Source organism: Gadus morhua, chromosome 5 (assembly GCF_902167405.1).
Source record: "Gadus morhua chromosome 5, gadMor3.0, whole genome shotgun sequence".
Lineage (NCBI taxonomy): Eukaryota > Metazoa > Chordata > Actinopteri > Gadiformes > Gadidae > Gadus > Gadus morhua.
The window spans coordinates 14,336,860-14,363,117 of record NC_044052.1 but is presented as its reverse complement, the minus strand read 5'-3'; the positions used below and the strand labels follow the sequence as shown (position 1 = coordinate 14,363,117).

Below are 26,258 nucleotides of genomic sequence, written 5' to 3'. Positions count from 1 at the left end.
CCATGATGACGGATGAAAAACAACAGTGCTACCCCTTATGTTTTTTTCCTTGACGACCAATAAAAAACAACAGTGTTACCCCTTATGGTTTTTTTCATGACGACCAATAAAAAACAACAGTGTTACCCCTTATGGTTTTTTTCATGACGACCAAAGAAAAACGACAGTGTCACCCATCATGTTTCATTTAATATAAACGACAGTGTTACCCCCTATGTTTCATTCGATACATTTCGACAGTGTTACCCCTTATGGGTTTTTCATGACGACAGATAAAAAACTACAGTGTTACCCTTTACGTTTTATTTGACAAAGACAACAGTGTTACCCCTTATGTTTTTTTTCATGACGACCAATAAAAAACAACAGTGTTACCCCTTGTTTTTTTTTCATGATGACCAATAAAAAACGAGTGTTACCCCTTATGTTTTTTTGATGACGAACAATAAAAAACGACAGTGTTACCCCTTATGTTTTTTTCATGATGACCAATAAAAAACGAGTGTTACCCCTTATGTTTTTTTGATGACGAACAATAAAAAACGACAGTGTTACCCCTTATGTTTTTTTCATGACGACCAATAAAAAACGACAGTGTTACCCCTTATGTTTTTTTTCATTACGAACAATAAAAAACAACAGTGTTACCCCTTATGTTTTTTTCATGACGAACAATAAAAAACGACAGTGTTACCCCTTATGTTTTTTTCATGACGAACAATAAAAAACGACAGTGTTACCCCTTATGGTTTTTTTCATGACGACCAATAAAAAACAGCAGTGTTACCCCTTATGTTTTTTTCATGGCGACCAATAAAAAACAACAGTGTTACCCCTTGTGTTTTTTTCATGACGACCAATAAAAAACAACAGTGTTACCCATCATGTTTCATTTAATAAAAACGACAGTGTTACCCCCTATGTTTTATTCGATACATTTCGACAGTGTTACCCCTTATGGGTTTTTCATGACGACAGATAAAAAACTACAGTGTTACCCTTTACGTTTTATTTGACAAAGACAACAGTGTTACCCCTTATGTTTTTTTTTCATGACGACCAATAAAAAACAACAGTGTTACCCCTTGTTTTTTTTCATGATGACCAATAATAAACAACAGTGTTACCCCTTGTTTTTTTCATGACGAACAATAAAAAACGACAGTGTTACCCCTTATGTTTTTTTCATGACGAACAATAAAAAACGACAGTTTTACCCCTTGTGTTTTTTTTCATGACGACCAATAAAAAACAACAAAGTTACCCCTTATGTTTTTTTCATGACGACCAATAAAAAACAACATTGTTACCCCTTGTTTTTTTCATTACGAACAATAAAAAACAACAGTGTTACCCCTTACGTTTTTTTTCATGACGACCAATAAAAAACGACAGTGTTACCCATTATGTTTTTTTTCATGACGACCAATAAAAAACGACAGTGTTACCCCTTATGTTTTTTTCATTACGAACAATAAAAAACAACAGTGTTACCCCTTATGTTTTTTATCATTACGAACAATAAAAAACGAGAGTGTTACCCCTTATGTTTTTTTTCATGACGACCAATAAAAAACGACAGTGTTACCCCTTATGTTTTTTTCATGACGACCAATAAAAAACGACAGTGTTACCCCTTATGCTTTTTTCATTACGAACAATAAAAAACAACATTGTTACCCCTTATGTTTTTTTTTCATTACGAACAATAAAAAACGACAGTGTTACCCCTTATGTTTTTTTTCATGACGACCAATAAAAAACGACAGTGTTACCCCTTATGTTTTTTTCATGACGACCAATAAAAAACGACAGTGTTACCCCTTATGTTTTTTTCCCATGATGACGGATGAAAAGCAACAGTGTTACCCCTTATATTTTATTTGACACGGACAACATTTTTTTTTTTTCAAATATGTTTTTTATTCATGACGACCAATAAAAAACGACCGTGGCGACGTTGTTGCAGCAATTCGAACCTGAGCGGCTTAGGGTGTTAACCGCCGAACTTATCAATGCACCATCAAGACACCGAATAAAATCTTAACAATGGTTATACTTGACTTTATAATTCGCATGAAATAGAAATATGAGTCTTCCAACAGAGGACATCAACCGGACTTGAAGCCCGGTCTCCAGGGGGTTAGCTCACAGCTCTCTCCACTTCCCAATGAGATTTATAATTTAAACAAGTCTGAGGTTATATATGACGTGTGTATTTCTATTATTGTGTATTTCTATTATTTCCCTTATGTTTTTTTCATGACGACCAATAAAAAACAACATTGTTACCCCTTATGTTTTTTTTCATGACGTCCAATAAAAAACAACAGTGTTACCCCTTATGTTTTTTTCATGACGACCAATAAAAAACAACAGTGTTACCCCTTATGTTTTTTTTCATGACGACCAATAAAAAACGACTGTGTTACCCCTTATGTTTTTTTCATGACGAACAATAAAAAACGACAGTGTTACCCTGCGTTCACACCAAAAGATGCAAAAAGTTGACGCGCGTCGTGATCCCATTCAAAGTGAATGTAGAGACGCGTTGCTGCTTTGCTGCCGCAGCATTTGCTGCCGTTTTGACGCGCGTCAAAACTTGATTTGACGCGCGTCAAAATCTGATTTGCGGCGCGGCATGCCCGTGCCCGCTGCCGGGCACGGGCGAAGGGCGCGTTCACGTATTTTGCGGCGCGTCAAATGCTGCTCGAGTTGAAATATTTCAACTTTTGACGCGCCGCAAAACTTTGACGCGCCGCAAAACTTGATTTGACGCGCCGCAAAACTCAGGCGTCAACGCGTTCGGGCAGCAAATGCATCTTTTGGTGTGAACGCAGGGTTACCCCTTATGTTTTTTTCATGACGAACAATAAAAAACGACAGCGTTACCCCTTATGTTTTTTTCATGACGACCAATAAAAAACAACAGTGTTACCCCTTATGTTTTTTTTCATGACGACCAATAAAAAACAACAGTGTTACCCCTTATGTTTTTTTTCATGACGACCAATAAAAAACGACTGTGTTACCCCTTATGTTTTTTTCATGACGAACAATAAAAAACGACAGTGTTACCCTGCGTTCACACCAAAAGATGCAAAAAGTTGACGCGCGTCGTGATCCCATTCAAAGTGAATGTAGAGACGCGTTGCTGCTTTGCTGCCGCAGCATTTGCTGCCGTTTTGACGCGCGTCAAAACTTGATTTGACGCGCGTCAAAATCTGATTTGCGGCGCGGCATGCCCGTGCCCGCTGCCGGGCACGGGCGAAGGGCGCGTTCACGTATTTTGCGGCGCGTCAAATGCTGCTCGAGTTGAAATATTTCAACTTTTGACGCGCCGCAAAACTTTGACGCGCCGCAAAACTTGATTTGACGCGCCGCAAAACTCAGGCGTCAACGCGTTCGGGCAGCAAATGCATCTTTTGGTGTGAACGCAGGGTTACCCCTTATGTTTTTTTCATGACGAACAATAAAAAACGACAGCGTTACCACTTATATTTTTTTCCCATGATGACGGATGAAAAACAACAGTGTTACCCCTTATATTTTATTTGACAAGGACAACATTCTTTTTTTTTTCAAATGTTTTTTATTCATGACGACCAATAAAAAATCGACAGTCGACGTTGTTGCGGGGATTCGAACCTGAGCGGTTTAGAGTGTTAACCTCCAAACTTATCAATGCACCATCAAGACACCGAATAAATAAATCACAAAGGTTATACTTGACTTTATAATTCGCATGAAATAGAAATATGAGTACTTCCTTTAAGTATACTCATGGAAGTACGGTGCCGTGTTCCAATACCCGTACTTCCATGAGTATACTTAAAAGGAAGTACACTATCTGCACTATCCGTACGCTAATTTTTTAGATGCGAGTGCTGTTCCAAATCGAGTACTCTGTGGTGCACTTACCGGAAATGACGATCACGACGGACTGCCGTCGTGCTCCTCCCCCGCAATAAACATCCCGCTTTGAACGGTGAACTCTATACGCCTAGCAGCTATAAAAAAGCTATAAAAACTACAAAATGACTATTAATGCAGGCTATGTGGAAAATGCGCCGACTTTGGCTCAGCTTGGCTCCGCCTCTTCCGCTACGTAGCTAAGATGGCTGCCGTTGAGTACGGGGCGTGTCCTTCGATCCACACTTCACGATTAGCCCGTTTTGAGTACGGCATCCGGGTCCTTGAAGTATACTTCTTTTCGCCGGATCTGAATTGGAACGTACTGTGTACTCAAATTCTGGCTAGTAAGTGCGGACAGTACGGGTATTGGAACACGGCACGGGTATTGGAACACGGCCTAGGAGAAGAGCAATGCATTTCTTTCTACTTCCGATACGTTTTTACGGGAGCCAATCACCAAGCAGGCTTTTCCGCTTGGCGCGCTATTGGCTGGTTTAACACAATGCGACAGTCAAGCGACTACAAGCAGCCAATTGCGTACAGAGTCAGTTGAACGTGGCCCGTTGATCACGCCTCTTGTGCTGAAGAAAATGACAGCAGCTTCCCCAAACCAACGTGCAATCTACGATTGAGCTTGGTCTGGCAGTAGCCAGACGAGCCAAACGGATGTATGGTTGAAAATATAAAATCAAATACTTTTATTTTATTTATATTAATAAATAATACCGCTAGAGACAGGGTCAGAGCACAATGGGGACCAACAGTTACTCCAATGGGGTAAACGGGAAAAAAAAAATATATCCAGGTTTGAACGGAAAATATATATATTTATTTCAGAACATTTTCTAATGTTTCAAAAAGTACAGCCAATAAAGGAAAGGTGTGCCATGTCGACATCTTTTACTTGCTAGTGAGGTTTTATTCTGTACAGAGGGACAATTTGTACAAAATTAATCTAGATATACAACACTACATAAACAAAGTAAATCATATATACAATATTAAATGAAGCCATATACAGGTCACATACAAAAGGACACTTGTTAATCTATAGTAGTTTGAAATTATTTTAAAACTAGAGGGTTAGGAGCTGCAAATTCAATCATTTTTTCAATACAACATATGGTTCTCAAACGCACCCTTCAAACATCTCTTCCAGCAAGCTTAATTTCTTTAACTAAATGAGAAAATAATTTGATGAAAGTCCTTTTCTCCAGGGCGAGAAGGGACATGTTAACATGATCATTTAAAAATGTACATCTCTTTAAATACAGTATCCATACAGACAGTATCCCAAGGTGCACTGCCAGTAAACTACTCGGCATCTGGCATTCGCACCAGCATCTCTCAGCATTTGTCTTTTTCTTTTCTTATTTGCCAAATCTCACATCCAAGAATTTGCAAACGCCAGGAAGGAGACATGAAAGAAATAAAAAATCATTACGATGAAAGAACTAGCCAAAAAGGCCTTCAATTCAAACAACGGCAGTGATTCTGATGAAGTGGGTAGAAGAATTTAAAAAAACTAGCTTAACTACAAAGAAACAAACCAGGGAAGTGAGACTGCAGGTTTGGAGTTCAGCGCTGCTACCAGGAGAATCCTGACATGGGAATGGTACAGAATTGTTCACTGATTTCAGAATATAGACGCCATTCAAACGTGTGGGTTTTCTATTCACCCATAAAACATCTCTATCGCTGCAAACCCATTCAATAGTATTTGGTCTAGAGGATTTTGCTATGAGGACAAAAGAAAGCAAGAAAGAAAAAAGTTTTTCCATGGACATTCATGTCCATTATGTCATATTTCATATACAGGCAAACGCATCCAAACACATAACAAAGTGTCCTCTTAAACCACCGATACACAAACATGGCTGGATGACACAGATCCAAGTGAATGAAAGGCCAACCGAGCCGATCTGACGCCACCACACTCCTAGCGTGACGCTTTCAGCTGGAATTTATTAAAAAAGGGTTTTCTGCAGGAGAGGAGAGGCGTTCTCTTCCCAACGCGGTGGGAACCTTCAGAACGTGTGTTATTAGCAGAGAAGTTTTATATGAAAGGCGTGAAGTGCCTCCAAAAAGGCACTTCGACGTCATGAAAAGAAAGGTCCTCATGGGGGGGCTAGAATGTTCTGGAACATGTTTGTGGGGGGAGGGGCTAGAATGTTCTGGAACAGGTTTGGGGTGGGAGGGGCTAGAACTTTCTGGAAGAGTTTTGGGGGGGTAGAACGTTCTGGAACAGGTTCAGGGGGAGAGGGGCCAAAGTGTTCTGGAACAGGTTTGGGGGGGGGGCCAAAGTGTTCTGGAACAGGTTTGGGGGGGGGAGGGCCTAGAACTTACTGGAATCGTTTTTTGGGGGGGGGACAAGAAAGTTCTAGAACAGGTTTTGGGGGAAGCGGGGGGAAGGGATTGAAACAGGTTGGCGCAGTCTGGCAAAAAACGGACTTAAGCTCTTCCAAAATAACATTATTGTATTTCAGTGACAAATGGCATTTAATCATATGTTCAACATCATAGAAGACATAGAAACACAGAACTAAAAACAATTTAAAACAAGAAAAACATTATTTTGGGCTCACTGGCTTTCAACTAAACACATTTATCCCCAGGAGCTGCTGTTTCAGCCAATAAGAAGAAACAGAAAAGGGAATATTCTGCTAGAGACAGAAGTTTAGATTGTCGTGTTTCGTTCCTCTTTAAATATTGCTAACTCATAAGTACCAGGTTGAAACGGTCACTATCTCCATATGCTGTTCTATGAAAGTTTGGTTGGCCAATAAAAGGAAAAGGACTCATTTACTGGGACAGCAGACAGAAGAACAGATACTACAGAACGGTATATGGCACGAACCAAGAAGACCAGTAGAGACTCGTTGTCCATGGGACCACATTCACCTGGCCGTCTCCCGGGACCCGAGGTGCCAGACGGGTCTGGGGGGGGGGTGTCTAGGGTCCGGGGTCTGGGGGGGTCTGGGGTCTTCCGACCTAGAAAAGCTTGTGCTGAAACACCAACGACAAAGAAAGAAATAAAGGCAAGAGGCGTCATGCGACCCCGGCCGCATCATTTGACCCCGGCCGCGTCATGCGACCAGGGGTTTCTGTTGGGGCATGGCCCAGGTAAAACATGTCGTAACCATGGAAACTAAGAATGAAAACATCATTCTTGGCACCGACTGACGTCGCTGGGATCGAGAAAAGAAGGAAAAAGTAAAATAATCCACAAAATGGACCTATTGGTCTTCAAGTTGCTGAATTCATCCCGAAGACAGAAAAATAAAGTACGCCCAAAAATAAAATAATATATAATATAATAAAAAGTGTCCGGAAGGAAGAAGAACCCAGTCCCCCCGCCCCCCTACCCAGTCCCATTTTGTTTTTTTAGCAAACTTGTTATTTGCTAGCGAGTGACTGCAGGCTCCTGGTGGCAGCAGACAGACGCGGTGTGCTGAAGTTAACCATGACAGGCTGAGGAGGTCCGAGGCCCCCAGGAAGAGGAGAACTGAGCCAGCCTCCCCCGAGTCCTACTTGGCCAATCAGAGCCAACATGACTTGGGGAGAGGGGGGCACAGTGGGGTGGCATGCTGTGCGGTTTGAGGCTCAGAGGCTTACCGGGCGCCTCGGTGGGGGGAGCGGCATGACGTTATGGGGTGGGGGGGGGGACCTAGAGTCGGTCGTGGGGGGTCAACATGTCTTCGCCTCGGCGGGGGGAGTCCAAGGCTTGCGTGGTGTAGATGTCCTGAGGCAACTCAGACCTGCGGCTCACCAGTGGGCCCTCTGTCCGCTGGGCTCGCTGTAGCTGTGGAGGTCAACATGGTCAGGGTCAACAGGGTCAGGGACGTTAGGGTCAACAGGGTCAGGGTCAACAGGGTCAGAAGGGGTCAACAGTCTTAAAAATTGGTTGACAGTTACTTTCCCAATTTCCACAACTTCTTAAAATCAAACACAAACAACCCTACTTTATTAGTCGCAGGATTACTGGTCAAAAAGAATATCAAAACATTAACATTTGTAATGATAACAGCCCAACCCATCCTGTGCCAATCACAGAAGTACCAAACAGTGAGAATCTGGAGTTTCAACACATGCACCCGTCGTTACTTGGGCTACGAGATGTCAAGCTTTGAGAGAAAAGAGGTGGTAAGAGAGGGAAAGAAGCCAGTTACCCGAGTGGCGCCTTCCTCAACTGTCTTTCTTCACCTCTGAACATCTTCTATCGACGGAGCCTCCGTCTCCATTGCTACAGGACTACAGCGGGCAGGGGAAGGAACACACACAAGGAACTGGGTTGAAAGAAATGACGGGAAAAAGACTTTCAGCCGCATGCAAAGAACGAATAGAATCTAAATGTTATTTAGTTTTTCAATCTTAAATCGGCCTGATTAATTTAATGTTGATTATACATATAATGTGTTCAGTTTAGGATTTAAATCAAAAGATTTGTGACCATTTTATGTAAGGCCAAGGTCATATTCTTCACTAAATCTAAGCATACAGGCACACACACACGGCTGACCTGTGGGTTTGATTTGGCAAGGTTTTCAATCCTGATCCAAGCCTCTTCCCGCTCTTTCGACTTGGCCTTCTCTCTGTGTATCAACAAATGTCACAATGCATCAACTTCACATGTCACCACGAATCAACGTTGTGATTATATAACAGCGTAGGCTGGAGGCAAAACAAAGTAACAACTTGGAGGAAATACAAACAGTAGGCTACACCAATTATTAGTGGTGGGAATCTCTTGGCACCTCACGATTCGATTCCGATTCAGAAGTCAACGATTCGATTCTAAAACGATTATTGATGCATCTCGGAGCAATTTTTTTTTTAATGTACATTTCCTTGCGGGATTTCCAAAAGAATATCTATACATCTGAATTTGCTACTCAGAGTTTGCTGATCACTTCCTACTTTTGTGATGATCATTAAAGAAATCAACAGATGAATTACCTTATCTAATATTTGATTAGAGAAAAAGCTTTTGTCACAAATATGACTTTCTATTAACAATGCAATCATCAATGCAGCTTGCATTACAACACACTATGGAAGTAGGTAATAAATAAACAGATTTAGTTTTCTTTTCTTTCTCATCTTTCTTTTCTATGTCATTAAAGAAAAAGCTGCTCTTAGTCAATTATAAGAATAAGAACTTGTTTGTCGTTCTTGTGTCTGACTGTGAGTTTGCGTGCACGCTACGCGTAGGCTGAATCGCAATCGCGTCCAGACAAATCAGATTGGCCAATACACATTGAAGATAAATGATTAATTATCTGAATCGAGACGGAATCGTTCTACACAGAATTGCGATGCATCAAAGCATCGTTTTTTTTTCAAACCCCTACCGATTATCCAAACTACATCGTCTTGCTGTGTTGTTGAGTAACAAATAAAGTTTTTCTGATCTAGATAGGGATATGTGACCCTGGTTTGGCCCAGGGGACTACAAGTTATCCCTTTGGATTGAGTGACCTGAGACGCCATCAGAGGCCTCATCAGGCTGATCACGGAAGCAGCCCTGCCACTGGCTAGGAGACCTACTTGTTTTTCTCTGCTCTGAACTGCTGGGTGCAGTCGTCGAACAGCTTCTGGTTCATCTCCATGAAAAGCTTCAGCGCGTTGTAGATCAACCCGTGGATAGTTCTGGAACACAAGCACAGGGTTAGAATCTCGGAGAACATGACCACAGGGTTAGGCTTGGATAATCCTCGCGCAAATTAAAAGGGACATTTATCCTGGATCACAACGCTGAATAACCAATGTCCTCTAAAGCTAGATATCAGCCGGTTCTCACTTGTTCCAGTGGGTCTTGGAGTTGCGGTACAGCGCGGGGAACATGATGGGCAGGATCTTTGCGGCGTTGTCGCTGATGAGACTCATGATGTACTCGTTGTTCCAGTAGTACAGCGCCCTCTCCGCCACCTGCCAGAGAAACACAGGATTACGAGAGGATCCATCCACAGATATACCAGCAGGTCACATTCTATTGATGTCCCTCTCTGACAGCTGCCGTGTCAGTGGGCCATTAGCCCCCCCCCCCCCCCCACTAGAATCAAGTCTTTCAAGAAATGTAAATGACAACTCTGCCAAAAATTCACAGGAATTACATAAGTCCACCAGTCTTTGACACATCCAACCCCTCATTAGACCAGTCCACTAACTACGACGAATCCATAGGCCATCACAGAACGTACCCCTAACCCAGGTGTGTTAGATCACGGAAAAATACCTAATCCCGATATAATTATAATTTATAATAATAATTTGGTCAATATTGAAATCCAGGTTAATCAAACGATTATTTTTGAATTCGAAAACATGCTGCATCTATTCATTATTTTTCTCCAAGAAAAACACTTATGCCGCTTTTCCACCGCACATGTAGCTCGACTCGACTCGACACGGTAGCAGCACGGGTCGTTTTCCACGCAAATAGTACCTCCTGGACGTGGGCGGGGTCGGCTGCGCGAAAGGGCCGTGACGTATTTTTGTACGCGACGCAAACAACACCTACACAACCCACACATGGACAGAACCCACATAACAACAATGGAGGACATCGATAACATTACTATTATTAGCTGGCATGTTGAAGAAGTTGAAGAAGTGGAATATGTTGGCTGCGGCGCTGCTATGGCTGTTACCAGCATGGTTGCCATGTCGCTCTCGTGACTTCGTCACACTCTCTGGCCAATCAGTGGCCGGCCGTCTGCCAACGTCACCTTTTAGCATCGGCTCAGCCGCTTGGAACCTAGAGCGAGGCGGTACTAGAAAAAGCAGCCACTTCAGGTACCAGATACCATGTTTTCGCGGTGGAAACGCAAAAAATGCGAGCTGAGTCGAGTCGTGTCGAGCTGGTACCATGCAGTGGAAAAGCGGCCTTTGATGAGAACTTTTAATTTTATTTTTATTTCTTTATGGGGAAATTTAAAGTAGAAATTGTCCAAATCGGAAATAATGTACAAATATGTATCCAGCTTTTTAATGAATAAAATAAATATTAAAAACATAAAAAATAAAAACAAACTTTTAAACTCGATTATATTAGTTTTGAGATTGTTTGACCCAAAAATCGGGATCACCATCAAAATTTGATTAATTGCACAGCCCTACCCTAACCCACCAAATAATGTACCCCTAACAAATCACAGAAGGTACCCCTAACCCTAACCCCCGGCTGATGGTTTACCTGAAAGTGCGGACTGGACACGCACTTGGCCAGCTGGCGGAAGAGGGGCTCCTGGACCTTGACGAACTCAGAGGGCTCGATCACGTCCAGGATCTCCTCCAGCTCGTTCAGGAACATCACCTCCTTGGGACTGTGCGTTTTGGGCCAGTACTTCAGCAGGGCCATCACCACCTGTCAGGAACCAGACGTTACGGTCGATTAGAAATCAGGAGGGTTCGATTAAGAGAAGTACAACAAACGAGGTGAATGTGTCCCACGTACCGGTTCAGTGAGAGTGCTGTCTTTCTCCAGAAACTGTACCACACAGTAGGCCAGCTGCAACATAAACCCCATTAGGATCCTCCACAACATAACCCTAACAATAACCTTCACCCTAACCATTAGGATCCTCCACAACATAACCCTAACAATAACCGTCACCCTAACCATTAGGATCCTCCACAACATAACCCTAACAATAACCTTCACCCTAACCATTAGGATCCTCCACAACATAACCCTAACAATAACCTTCACCCTAACCATTAGGATCCTCCACAACATAACCCTAACAATAACCTTCACCCTAACCATTAGGATGCTCCACAACATAACCCTACCAATAACCTCAACCCTAACCATTAGGATCCTCCACAACATAACCCTAACAATAACCTTAGCCCTAACCATAAGGATCCTCCACAACATAACCCTAACTATTAGGATCCTCAACAACATAAACCTAACCATAAATATAAGGATCCTCAACAACATAACCCGGGTTACAGAGTACAGGTTAGGATTAAGGCTAGCCCTACAGGTTACAGAGTACAGGTTAGGGTAAAAGGCTAGCCCTACAGGTTACAGAGTACAGGTTAGCGTTACTGCTAGCCCTACAGGTTACAGAGCACAGGTTAGGGTTAAGGCTAGCCCTACAGGTTACAGAGTCTAGGTTAGGGTTAAGGCTAACCCTACAGGTTACAGAGTACAACCTCCTGCTGAAACTCATTCCTTTGACATTTTATTTACCTTCATTGTAAATCCAAACACCTAACTCCTTATGCTAACCAATACTTCTTTCGCATATAAACATGCATGAATGAAGAACGGCGTGACAGACCTGGGGATGGTAGACACTGAGGGACTTCACTTTGTGCAGTGGCAATAGGACCTTCAGCAGGAAGATCTTGTGCTCTTCTTTTAGTGGCAGGGCAAAGCCATTGATTATGCTGAGGGGAGAGGGGGGGGTCGGAAACACAACAACAGGCAATTAGAAGCTCTTCACACTGAAAACAAATAACACTAAATAAGGTCAACGCAATAATTCCACATCCTGGAGAAATTCAGAGAATTGATCCAAAAAAACGACAGCTGCATAATAAAGAAATATTCATATGAAAACAAAAATAACAAACCTTCCAAGTATTTCCAGTAGTTCGGCAATACCGTTATGATGCTCAGTTTCATAGATAAACCTGGAAATGCGCAGAAAATGCTTTTTTAGTTTTGAAATGAAAATGTTTAGATTAAAAATGGTTTGCAGTGCGTGCATGTATTATTTAAAACATGTGGTCGAGAAGTTAAATAGGGCTTAATAAGAGAAAACATCATGAATCCAAGTTAAACAGGACTCGCTGATACCGTTATTGAACTAAGCTAATAGGACTCACCTTTACAAAGCAATTGATCTAAGCTAGTCCGACTCACCTATAGAAAATGTTATTATCTCAGCTAATAGTGCTCACCTGTAGAAAACAATTAATCTAAGCTAACAGGGCTCATCTATAAAAAGTTATTGATCCAAGGTAATTAAACTCACTTATAGAAAATGTTATTGATCTGTTTCCTTATGTAGGCCCGCAGCCCAAGGAACTTCCCGTAGATGCGGTGGAGCGTGGTTTTCAGGAAGTCTCTCTCTCTGGGATCCTCGCTGTCGAATAGATCTAGAAGCTATGCCGTCCAACAGAAATATACCACACCCGTTAGACTTCTAACGAGGTCATAAATCAAGGTCATAGCTCAAGTGAAGAGAAAACAGCGTGAGCTGCTCACCTGCATCACAAACTTCTGGTCGATGTACTTCTTCGCTACGTTGGGCTGAAAGTCGGGAGACTCTAAAAACCTCAGGAAAAACTCATAGACAAGCTGGAAGAGAAGAAGTTAAAATCAGGCCATCCACTTCGAACCATGAACCAAGCAAAAAGCCAGTTATACTGAGAGGATCGAAGGAGTCTATCAGAGCGTGCGAGTATCAGATGGAGAGGTTGGGAGGGGTGTATCAGAGATGGAGAGGGTGGGAGGAGTATATCGGAGGGTGGGAGGGGTCATCGGCAGGGTGGGAGGGGTCATCGGCAGGGTGGGAGGGGTCAACCAGAGGGTGGGAGGGGTCAACCAGAGGGTGGGAGGGGTCAACCAGAGGGTGGGAGGGGTCAACCAGAGGGTGGGAGGGGTCAACCAGAGGGTGGGAGGGGTCAACCAGAGGGTGGGAGGGGTCAACCAGAGGGTGGGAGGGGTCAACCACAGGGTGGGAGGAGTGTCAGATGAAGAGGGTGGGAGGAGTGTCAGATGAAGAGGGTGGGAGGAGTGTCAGATGAAGAGGGTGGGCGGGGTCTATCAAAGGTTGGGAGGGGTCTATCAGAGATGGAGAGGGTGGGAGGAGTCTATCAGAGGGTGGGAGTCGAGGGGTTCATCCGAGAGGCCCCACCTGGAGATGAGGCCAGGCTGCCTCCAGCGTTGGCTCATCCTCTTCTGGGTCGAACTCCGCCCCGGTGGGGTTCGAAGACGGAGGCAATGTTCTGAACATGTTCACCGCAAACTAGAATAGAAAAAAGACGAGGTAAAGTGAGATCAATAACGTCTGGAGCATTTTCTTTGAACACACAGTCAGCTGCTTTCGGCGCCAAAGGGAATTTCTAAAACATAGAAAAAGGTTGTTATCCAACGTCACTAATATCTCATGACTGGTTATCAACATTCCCTTTTAGCGCTCCAAGGAGGGTTTATTGATGCTGAAGCTGTTGATTTAGGGTTAACCGTTCTATTGATAACAAAACCATTCCTCAAAACTGTCCCTTATCTGCCATGTTTCGATTTATGATTTCCAGAGAAATGATCTTGAAACCATTTTTTTTCCTATCCCATTAAGCCACACCAGTTACCAGTTCAACAAACTAAATTCTATCCCATTAAGCAATACCAGTTACTCAGCAGCAGCTTCCACCCCAACACAACTACACCACCATACACTACATACCCCAGACCCGCTCCACCCAACACTATACCACACCACCTACTGCAAATCAATGAATGGCGCCAACCCCATGGTTCAAGAGCAGTTTGCGTGACTCTACCCGCGCGTACACGCTCGAGTCGCAATATCTGAACTCACCATGTGCACCACCTCTGGGTAGATGGGCTCCGTGATGACGTTGCGGTTGTGCGTGATGTACTCGACCATCTCGCTCAGCGCCGCGCGCTTCACCTCCTTCCATTTCAGGTCGCTCAGTGGGTCGGACAGGAAGTCGAAGAGGACGCAGCACTGCCGGAGCTTCTGGATGAACAGCTTCTCCTGCTCCGCCGGGGCTACGTCTGAAAACAAAAAACACACACACACACATTTTGAGGGACTGGAGGTTGTTTGACAAGTCTACCCTTATCAAACGAATCATAACGAATCAGAAACAGGTTGCTTACAGTGTTTGTGTCCTCCACGCTGCCTGGAAGTGTAGCTAGCGGTTTGAACGACCAGCACGAGATGCCTATAAGCAGCACCAGGGTTTAGCAGACAGAGGGCGGAGGCATGAACTCCACTCTGCCTCTCATTGTCTAGTACTCTTCGCTGATAACTTGGACGAAACTTGGTGTACAAGCCTTATTTTGCATGCTGAACATTTTTGCCATTGGGACCCATATTGTCCATCAGGATAGATTTTGCTGTACTCAGTGTACAGCTAAATCTACAGAGATATTTTCTGAAAGACGTATAATCTTTGGATAGGATCGATTATGCTGTACAGTGTACTACACTGTACAGCATAATCGATCCTATCTAAAGATTAGACGTCTTTCAGAAAATATCTCTGTACAAGTGATATTTGTGGAGATTCCCCCCCCCCCCCAAAAATAACCGATAGGAAAGATTGCCCAGATTTTGATCCTCATGATCAATCTACGTCTCATCTTACATTTAGCAATGATTTTGATAAAATAAAAAGTGGCAGACCTATGGCAGATTCAAAATATGTTAATTTAGCAAAGAATATTCTAGCAACTTGTAGAAGTCAGCTTCAGAAAGTAGCAGAAACTTGAGACGCGCTCATCGGCGCAGCTCCCTTAACATGGGAAAAGGTTTGGTGTCGATATCTCATCTTCCATGACATCACAGTGTCAATTACAGGAATTAATCTCAAGCATACTGCACCATTTCACCAGCAGGTGGCAAATAATCACATAAACGCCATCTTCCACTAAACCAGTGTGTGTGGAAAAATTTGGAAAATATAATTGGATGCATTGGTTTGAGATTAATCTATCCAAACCGAGGCCTCTCGCCAACGCAGGGTGGGCCTTAAAGAGGTACATACATCATCTTCTACAAGTCAGCTTGGATGGTGGATTTTGACATTATATACTTCAGAAACATGGTTGGGGATTATTTTGATATGTTTACTTCCGGTAAACCATAAGGCATTATATGCCATTTTACCACAACTACTGTGTGGAAGTCTGCTCCTCCAGATAGTCTCTTTTACTCCTAGAAAAAGCCCATGATTCTCTCTAAAAGGGCGGATCTGTGACCGGCGAGGAATACCTCTCAGACTGCCTGTCTCCTTGTATTAAATGCAGTCAAAATAATGGGTTTTAATTTGGATTAGCAAAATAAAAAAAGCAAGAATGCACTAACTCAGGGTGAGTGTGTATATAGCTGGTCCGGTACTTTTATTTTTCCAATTAGAACTGTGATTTTCATATTTAGCCAATTGGCTCATTGTAAGCTAAATATCGTTCTATTCAGCCTTACATTTGAGCTGTTGAAAGACTATTAGTCACTTCCCCCCTAAAAGATTCTATACAAACAGCAGCCTTCCATGAACTAAAAAGGTAGAAACTTAATCCCACACCGAGTTAGGGGTAACTAACCCTTAATTGGGTTAGGAAGGGGTAAAGCCCTTGTGCATGGCGAGAGGGGAAGGGTAGCAGGCCAACGTGTCAGAGCTCAGGAAGCCCGTGGTATTGACAAGGCCTGTCGGCATCCACTCACTCTCACATTTTCTCTGTTGCTGGGCAACGGCCCAAGCCAGGTCCCTTCTTTTTTTTTTTTAGATATCCCTTCCCTGCTGGCCCACACAGACACGCCTTTAGAAGGTCTTATAGAGTCAAGTGAATGGATGACTGGATGAATGGATGAAGGCCCAGGCTGAAACCAATGTCCGGTTCCTATTATCAAAAGGAAGTATTTACCGGGGCAGTCTTTATCTATCTGCGGGTGCTGTCATCCATTATACAGGCTGGTTGGATCTGCAGAGCTAACCAATACATGATATGCAACTAGCATAAAATCACAATTTCTATGCAGGACAATTATACAACCTTAGATGTAATTTAAGAGTTGGTGAGATCTGGCAATTTTATCGCCTCTCGTTTGTAAATTGGATCATCTGGGACTCATAGCTACGGCTGTAGTCTTTTCTCTAGAATTACATTTTCACTAGAATATCTCCCTTATGAATACGAGGGAAAAAGGGAAATAGTTGAGTGTACCAATACAACTAACATATTAAACGAAAAAGATAAAACATGAGAATGTTGCCTGTTTCCAACACTTTCCATCATCCTGCCTGTCTGAAACTATAGGGTCAGAAGTGGGGGACCACTAGAGAGAGCACAAGACCACCACATTACTACATACAATAGAGCTTTAAGGTTAGCAATTCACTAGAAGGTTCTCCCGTGCGCACATGACACACCAGGCCTACAGTCTCACTAAGTATAGAAGCATCTTTCACAGCCTCATCGGTACGGCGTGGGGCTTTATCCCAGCCCCCCACGGAGAACCTGGGGGGCTCTGACGTACGTGATGCTAAACCCAGAACAGACCCACACCAGTGACCGTGTCCTGCGGGTTAGGGTCCCAAGAAACGCTGCTAGGGTTAGGGTCCCAAGAACACAAGAAACGCTGCTAGGGTTAGGGTCCCAGGAACACAAGAAACGCTGCTAGGGTTAGGGTCCCAGGAACACAAGAAACGCTGCTAGGGTTAGGGTCCCAGGGACACAAGAAAAGCTGCTAGGGTTAGGGTCCCAAGAACACAAGAAACGCTGCCAGGGTTAGGGTTCGGATACAAGAAACACTGCCAGGTTTAGGGTCACTCCGGACATAACAAACGCTGCTAGGGTTAGGGTCCGGACACAAGAAACGCTGCTAGGGTTAGGGTTCAGATACAAGAAACACTGCCAGGTTTAGGGTCACTCCGGACATAAGAAACGCTGCTAGGGTTAGGGTCCGGACACAAGAAACGCTGCTAGGGTTAGGGTCCGGGCACAAGAAACGCTGCTAGGGTTAGGGTCCGGGCACAAGAAACGCTGCTAGGGTTAGGGTCCGGACACAAGAAACGCTGCTAGGGTTAGGGTCCGGACCAAAGAAACGATCTTCAAAACAAACCTTTCCATCACAACATCTAATGCCTCCAGCTTGTCTTCACCAAGTTATATGCCCCCCCCCCCCCTTCACACCCGGGTATTGGGAGTCTTGTTTGGGGGCGGCACACATAAATAGATTAATTCGCTAGTGGAAAACAACATAAGCTAGGCATAACAGTTATGATATGTTTTGGATTCTAGCAGCAACAATCGGGATAGGATCAGGGTGATCAGTATTCGAGTTAATGACATTAGCCTAGGCTTACAGTTCTAGGCGTTTAAAGATTTGTCCACTACATCCTCAGGAATATAGTCTGAGATCTACAGGTGCAGGGTCAAGAAAGGTTCATTGCAAAACACATGCTTGTGCTATTTGAAATTACAACTTTGTAGTGAATTTAAAGTGAATGAAATATTTCAAGGATTCTAACCTTATTTTGGATGCTTTATCATTCTAACGACATAACTCCTTGAACACCTAATAAAGCCCTTTTGCGGTTTATATTTTAAGATTGAGAAATGTGGCACGGTCAACTGAAGTCCTAAAGTTGAATTTCCTCCCTGTTGATGAAAACAGGTACACCATGACGCAGAGAAACTTTGTTTTAGCAGTAGATCTACAGAACCTCTGCAATGTAGTATTCTGGATCTGTTGATGCATTTAAGGACCGTAATAATGGAATGCATTCTATTCCACACTCCACTCAGTCTCTTCTCCCGTGACATAAGGGCCTGTGTGGTTATGAAGTTCGTTTACAGCCTAAAATACCCAACCGGCTTGTTGTGCAACAGATAAAGAGCCGGTGTTGTGCCACTACTGGTGCTAACCCCGGTGTGACTTCATTAATGTCGCAGGCCTCAGATTAGTCGCCTATGTGTTTCTGCATAGGCTCCTGATAATAAACAAGCTCTTTGAATAATTGTAGTCCCATTGTGAACCACCTACTGTTTCATCTACACTACGCTGTACATGAATGAAATTAGAATAACAACTTGAACTCAGCCAGCGGAGGGGATCATGTTTGTTCATCCACAAACCACAGGGAGTAGGATTTATCAATCCGAATCCTTTGAAATTACGTCTATAATACAAACCTTACATAATTGCATGCCCATCTTACATTAATAAATACAATGACAGGAGACTATACACAATAGAACTCCATGATGTTTAAAGTTTGGTTCTCTTTTAAGATCACTCAATCAATGCACGGCGAAAACCCAGCGAGCACATTGAGGTGCATAGAGACTATATACAAAGAGACAACGGACATTGAGGGGCAGAGATACAATGAAGAGACGGTGCACATTGAGGTGTAGAGGGACAATGTGCAGAGAGACTATGTGCAGACTAACGATTCACATTGAGGGGCAGAGGGACGATGCCGGCTGCACATTGACATTGCAGTTACTGTTGAAGATTTGCATTAGAACAACGTGCAATATATACCATCTTGGGGTTGGCTTATATCATCATATCAGGGTCAAACCGATAGCATTGATGTTGGGGGGGGCTGAGTAGTTGAATTAAATTCAAAGCTGTTGTGCATGCTAGGATAATGCTTGGGTTTGATCGTACTGGTTTCTTTTTCAAGTGTGAGAGACACATTCACCACTTGTGAAATGTGGTAAACATAATCTAATTTGAAGCAAGTGTGTGAGAGAGAAAGTGATTATTGGAGAGAGTGCTGTTGTTGGTCAAATAGGGTGTCATCCAATGTAGTCCCCATTTGATTCCAATCGATAAGATGATCAATAAGTGCCTCAGTGCCTCAGGCGCCGTCCAAGTTAGGCTGTACCAGAGTACAGTGTCCTCTTTGACTGGCCTTCCACAAATCAAACGCACAGTAGCCACATTCAATCTAGCCAGTACTCACAGTACTCACAATATATATACTGTACAATTGTGACTGAGGTACATCGAAAAATCATGGACTGGCTCCAATGACAGCATTGTATTGGGGGCACAATTCGACCAGGAATCTGCCTTATTGACCATTGTGAAATGGTTCTTTAATGGTCTGATGCCTTCTGATAGAGCATGGGGCATTTAGCAGGTGCATGCCATATAGAAAGTCACACGGAAGGGTGCTGGACAGAAGAGGGCAGTCCACTACATTCTAAACCCCAGGGTCAATGTGTTCCCAAGTACACTGAGTGTGTGACCGAGTCCTACATCACAGAGAACAGTAGCGGATGAGCGGGAGGAGAAGGAGACGCGACTCCTTGGCCCCAAGAGGGCGGTCAGCGATTAATGCACAACGTCATGTAAACAGAAGAAAGAACAGCAGATCGCAGTACACATGAGAACCCAAGTGAAGCCCTTCCTTGGCTATGACCTCACTTCCTTTGACATCACTAGTGGGGGGATGGGCAGACAGTAACTAGCTAGTAAAACCAGCTCGTTAATGGCGTTATCTAGTCTTATAGTCAAGCACAGCTGGTTAGTAGATTAGCTTGCAATCAAATATAATAGCGAGGCCGAAACAACTGAAATTAGATTGACAGAAATAATAGTTTCTGTAACCAAACGTCTGATTGCTGACTAACCAAGCGGTAACCAATGGAGGGTAGCAGAGAAAACACACAGCTCTTCATATGCTAGGACATAGCAGGGAATAACCCAACATACCTCGAAAGTGCATCAGAGCCACCGGCTGAAAAGGCCCGTTGGAGTTAGGGGCGTCCACGACCATCCTGTCTGCTGGTTTATTGCATGTCAACATCTAAACTTCGACCAGGAAGGCGATCAACTCAGGGCGAGAGGCCAGCCTCCATTTTAGCACAAAAAGCAGATCAGAAAATGAAGCTCTCTGCCGCTGGAGGGAACTGGCTAGTTAGTGACGTCACTAGGGAAGGAGCCCGCCGGTTGGCTGAGGTTTGACCGCTCATGCTGCCAGTGACGTAAAGTGATTGGCTGAAAGCTGCAAAAGGGGCGGGCCATGAAGTGTAATATAGGTCCGGCCCCTCCTCCCCGCTGACTGGTCTCTCTGCCCTTCAATGCAACCGGGCCTCAGTCTCAGATCAGAAAGCTTAACCGTATCACACTGTTTAAATGGCAAAAGGGGTTAAAGCGTAATTCTGAATGAGGATAAGGGGATTTCATAGGCAGTATTATAGACTTTTACTTCTCAGTAAAATCATTACTTTACTAAATTTTCGTGACTCCAGGTTCATTTTAAAGTGAAAGTCTTCAAATTTTGACTCACAAATATAATTAATATGGCGATTTTTTTTCAGAGCATCAAGGGAACAGGAGTCACCAAAATGCGATGTGGCAGCAGGAGATTTTCCATAGAAATGATAAGAGATCATAAAAGATAAATCGTATCAGTTGCCAGGTAAACTGTAATGCCTTGAGTCTGAGAGATACAGTAATGACGTTGCATAGCCTACATGAAAAGTAGATCTCTGAGTTCTGGACTTATTGTACAGGCTGGCTCTATGTCAGCCATGCCATTAATTAAATAGAGTCGTTCCGTTGGATGTAACTGGACATCCATATAGATAGACTGTAGGGAAATCACCATGCTGGTCAAAACTCGAATAAATCATCTTCTTACGCCTACCGCCCCAACTTTGGGCATTTGGGTTACTGATGGTGTTCGGCCAGCGTACTCTTAGGATTTTTCTGAGACAGGTGTTGATAAAGGACTGGATTTTCTTCATGGTGGTGACCGTTGTTCTCCAGGTCTCTGCACCGTACAGAAGAACAGGCTTTACCATGGAGTTAAAGATCCTGATCTTGGTGTTCCTAGGCAGCTCAGAGGATCCCCAGACTTTCTTAGGCTGGTGGAAAGCTGCCCTTGCCTTTCCAATCCAAACCTTCTCATCAGCATCTGTCCCTCCCAGCCTAATAAATCTGAGTCGGTAAAAAAAAAAAAAAAAAAAAAATCTTATCTTATCTTATCTTTTTTTAATTTATATTTTGATCAACCTAATACATCTGAGTCATTCAAAAAATTATCATTTTTTTCACTCTATTGCTTATTACTATCACAAACAGACTACCAGTCAGACAGACATAAAGGTAGACGGACGACTGTGTTCAGTAATCATCCAAAAGCCATGGTTCACAGTGAATCACTGATTAGCTAACAGGGCCCTATCATGATGAACCAAACAAGCCTGCGCTTCTTTAAATCTCTTCATCGTTCAGTTCACCAGAGAGGGTAAGGGTTAGCTCGTCTAGACTATAGTTGGTTACCTATAGAATCACCTATATACTCAGCTCACCCAGAGAGGGTTAGGGTTAGCTCTAGACTATAGTTGGTTACCTATAGAATCACCTATATACTCAGCTCACCCAGAGAGGGTTAGGGTTAGCTCTAGACCAGCGGTTAGCTCTAGACCACCGGTCCCCGGACTGGAGACGGCCCATGGGACTGATTTTAGTCTCCTGTTCAAATGGGTGCCAATAAACATGCAACAAAATTGTGGTTTGTCTACAAAAGGCCACCCGTGATGCGTCGGTGGCGCAATATCAGCCGTCTATGGCTGCTTTCAGCTCTCCTCTTTAAAACTCCCCCCATGGGCAGTGAGTGTGCAGAGTGGGCAACAGGTGGTTGGACAGATGGGTTGGTCGGCAGACAGGAAGGCCAATGCTTTGATTCAGGCCAAATTGAACAATCGGCCTGGTTTATGATTCTGTATCTGGCATGCGACAGCCAGATACAGAATTAAGGTTTTTTCCTTTTTTTGTCCGAGTTTTTGATTGATTGATTGCTCTCGGGAAGTAAAGATAATCTCAACTAATGGGTACAAAATTTAATACAAAATAAACTGCCAACCCTGACTTAAAAAACATTTCACCATTAAATGCTGAGCAGATGCAGTGAGCCAGCCAAAAAAGAGAGATGGCTATAGGTAAAATGACATGAACGATATGAATCCGATATGAATATGAGTGCAGGTACTGTGAAATGTTGTGTTTTAGCAAGCATATTATAGAAAATACAGAGAAAGCGGAAAATTGGGTTGTCCAGAATATACTAATTATTCTGTGGAAGAAACGCTACGCAGTTTCATTTTTATCCAGCAAGTGGCAGCAAACGCTGTGTGAGCTGCACTTACAAATACAGCCAGAGAAAATGAGGCATACCCAATAATATGACATTTTAAGGCTTTGAGTTGCCCTAGTAATCATATCCAGTCAATAATAATCATTCAGTGTGTTAAGAAATAACTAACCGGGACATTAACCGCGACGCTAACCTATTTAGTTAATTTCTGTAATGTGAAAGACACATCCTACAAATTACCCATGTTTATAATGTGGAAGACACACATTACCCATGTGTCTAAGACACATATTACACATTAGTAATGTGAAAGCCTGCTGGTGAATTCGGGTGCTTCTGAAATTCTTTCACTTAACAGTTGGACAACACCCAACTGTTGTTATTTTAAACAGGGAAAGACAATAGAGTTAGGGTTAACCCTACCCATGTCTAGTCCCATGAAGGGTTAGGGTTAACCCTAACCCCCCTATACCCATGAAGGGTTAGGGTTAACTTTACGTTTTCATTAATAATTGGCACAGTATGAGTCAGAAATAGAAGAGAATATGACATAAATGATTCAATCAGATACATTTTCCCCCTTAAATATCACATGCGACAGGTTTCTCTCCCACAGCCAAATCCTACATCCCTATCAGCTGCTGTTCATCCACTGAGATCATCAGAGCACAGTATAGCTTACAGGAAACCGCTTGGACCAGTTCCGCTGTAATTTGGCATGTAAACAAAGAAGCCATGAAAGATTCATGTAAGCGTGCAAACCTCAACTATCACTGTCTTGTTAACAGTCAACACAGTAAAATAACGGCCAATACACACATGGTCAAGTGCATACATGAATGAATACATGAATACAATAAAGTAAAATAAGCTATGATCACAGCTAAGTACTTTGACAGGGAATGTTGCTTACAGCACAATATAGTCTGAGAGACAACTAAACATGGCAAAGAGCTGCAATGGTGTTTATCTGACCAATGGAAGTAGAACACTTAGACCACCAGGGAGACATAGCCTAACCCTAACCCTAACCCTAACCCTAACTAGCCCTACTGCAGTGGTGGGAACAGGTCAGACACAGGCCATCGATCCCACTATCAATAGTCTTCCTCTTCAGCATCCTATGCAGAATGATAAAGATGATTGGTGTGATACATCGTATTGAACAGTGAATATTGATACATTGCAGACTCTGTTTAACCATCTGAACCGAAATATGAACAGGGCCCTTTGTTTCCTCTCAGGGTCAGGGTTCAGTGTCAAGCAGCAAGCGTCTACATGTTGTACATGATGTGAAACCATTTGCTCGCTCTGCTGATTTGATGACCCAGATCTCTGTTCCGGTCCCAATCACGTCTCTCCGTGTGGAGCTTATCTTACATTAGTAAGCCCTCCGCAGGTAAGATCCGTTTCCCTCGGCCCTGAGTCCGCGGCCACGGCTGAATGGACAGGATCAGTATTCCAGATCAACCCGGCACCGACCGGTCCAGTCAGCTATCAATTATGTAGAGCTCCTCAGACCTCAGGGTTAAGAACAAAAATTTGGTTGTGAGGATCCGACAAGCCTATGAATTATTAACGCAGCCCTCTTTGTCCAGTATTGGCCGAACATGCAGCGCTAGATTAAGGTCATGAGGCAGCCCTAATCCTAGCCCTAGCCCCAGCCCTAACCCTCACCCTAACCCCTAACCCTAGCCCGTTTTCCAGAGGAGATCAAACAGGATGACTGACGTATACTTGGCTGCTATTCGAGAGCTTAGCTGGAGGGGTTGCAGAGATTTAAATCATAGCGTAAATGTGAGCCTGTTGAATGGATGTGAAGTGGTTCTGAAAGGCCTGAGTTATGTTATGCGTTCTTGAGAAAGAGGAGTAGTAGATTAGTACAACTAAGTCTATTTGGGGCAGGAGGAGGCTAGCATACTGAAGGTATGAAAAGGTTCCAGGTTTGATCCTCAATCCCCACTGCTCAACCTGATCACATTCTTGAGCATGACTCAGGCAAGCTTCTTATCTGTAGTCACCCCGCAAACCCCTTTTGGATAAAATCATCCCCAAAATCAACGACATGGTAACCAGGTATAGCTTGAAGGGTGAGTTAACCTCCAAATCGCTTTATTTTTATACCAAACGGTTCCGTTTTGATCTTACAGTGTTGGTGAACATTTCTGTGTTCTTTTTTACAGGGGGGAATTCTCTGTAAAATAAGTCAGCTAGTTCTGGCTGAAGACCCTTTTCGAGAGTGGTCTTTTTCTATCGGATACGCTCCCTTGCTTGAGCGAGATTGACCCAGGTTTGCCCACGCCCCTCCTAAGCCCCTCCCACGCCCCTGCCAAGCCCCTCCCACACCCCTCACACAAGCTCCTATGGAACCCGTTGTGTCCATGGAACGGGGGTTTACTCTCCCTGCAGTGTGAGGGAGTGTACCTGACAGTGGAGGGAGTGAACCTGACAGTGGAGGGAGTGAACCTGAGGGAGTGTACCTGAGGGAGGGTACCTGACAGTGGAGGGAGTGTACCTGAGGGAGTGTACCTGAGGGAGTGAACCTGAGGGAGTGTACCTGACAATGGAGGGACAGAACCTGACAGTAGATGGAGTGTACCTGACAGTGGAGTGAGTTTCTGCAGGTCCCGGTTGGTGCTGAGGGGGAAACAGGAGGTGCTGTATCTCTTCTCCTTTTTGGTGGCCGAGTGTGAACCCGGTGGCCTCACCCTCATCGCCTGAGTGGCAGGCGGCTGCTTCTTGTTGGATCCCTGCCGGGACAACAATCACAGAAGGCCGGGTTCTGGTTACCCATCGGGCAGAGAGAGAGACGGTTCCCGGTACTCGTAAGAGAGAACCACAGGAACCAGAAACACTCAGGTTTCAAGACAGCGCAGCCAGTGTTGGGTTAGAGCAGAAGAAAGAGATGAGGAGAAAGTGACTGGAGCAGATGATACGAGAGGTTAGAGAGTTGATGAGAGGAGAGGAAAGGAGAAGTGATGAGGAGAGGGGGAGAGGAGAGGAGAGGAAAGAAGAAGTGATGAGAGGAGAGGGGAGAGGAGAGGAGAGGAAAGGAGAAGTGATGAGAGGAGAGGGGAGGGGAGAGCATAGGAAAGGAGAAGTGATGAGAGGAGAGGAAAGGAGAAGTGATGAGAGGAGAGGGGAGAGGAGAGGAGATGAACAGGGAAGTGATGAGAGGAGAGGAAAGGAGAGGTGATGAGAGGAGAGTGGAGGAGAAGAGAGGTTAGGAAAGGAGAGGAGAAGAGGTGAGTGAAACAGTAGAAAGAACTTGGATAAGAGAACTGGAAAGACAGAGAAGATGAGATGAGCTTTGCTAGCATGTCAGCATGCCTGCGCCCACAGTGTGTGTGTGTGTGTGTGTGTGTGTGTGTGTGTGTGTGTGTGTGTGTGTGTGTGTGTGTGTGTGTGTGTGTGTGTGTGTGTGTGTGTGTGTGTGCGTAGGACAGTGGGGGGCTGTTAGATGTGGTTAAGGGTCACGTTCCATTCCCTCCGACCGGGTGGTTCCCGGCCAC

At 43.9% G+C, this 26,258-nt stretch overlaps 1 protein-coding gene across 1 annotated transcript; it reads right to left on the bottom strand.

The window, feature by feature from the left end:
- Positions 1 to 6,209: 6,209 nt before the first annotated feature.
- On the bottom strand, positions 6,210 to 20,564 carry ppp2r5ca (protein phosphatase 2, regulatory subunit B', gamma a). Its single transcript, XM_030356514.1, has 14 exons — positions 20,358 to 20,564; positions 14,478 to 14,677; positions 13,794 to 13,904; positions 13,142 to 13,234; positions 12,909 to 13,039; positions 12,505 to 12,564; positions 12,210 to 12,318; positions 11,372 to 11,425; positions 11,111 to 11,281; positions 9,716 to 9,843; positions 9,463 to 9,564; positions 8,435 to 8,507; positions 8,085 to 8,166; positions 6,210 to 7,717 (listed from the first exon to the last, which is right to left on the bottom strand). The coding sequence occupies exons 1-13, from the start codon at positions 20,449 to 20,451 to the stop codon at positions 8,101 to 8,103; spliced, it is 1,392 nt and encodes a 463-aa protein (XP_030212374.1). The 5' UTR covers positions 20,452 to 20,564; the 3' UTR covers positions 6,210 to 7,717; positions 8,085 to 8,100.
- Positions 20,565 to 26,258: the final 5,694 nt, after the last annotated feature.

What these genes read in the sequence shown, in the direction of transcription:
- ppp2r5ca (XM_030356514.1), bottom strand. Translation starts at nt 20,451, where the DNA reads ATGTTGACATGCAATAAACCAGCAGACAGGATGGTCGTGGACGCCCCT. An exon ending in ACAGCACTCTCACTGAACCG is followed by an intron (nt 11,282 to 11,371) that starts GTACGTGGGACA and finishes GGTTCCTGACAG; the next exon opens with GTGGTGATGGCCCTGCTGAA. An exon ending in TTCAGAGCAGAGAAAAACAA is followed by an intron (nt 8,508 to 9,462) that starts GTAGGTCTCCTA and finishes GTTGATACACAG; the next exon opens with AGAGAAGGCCAAGTCGAAAG.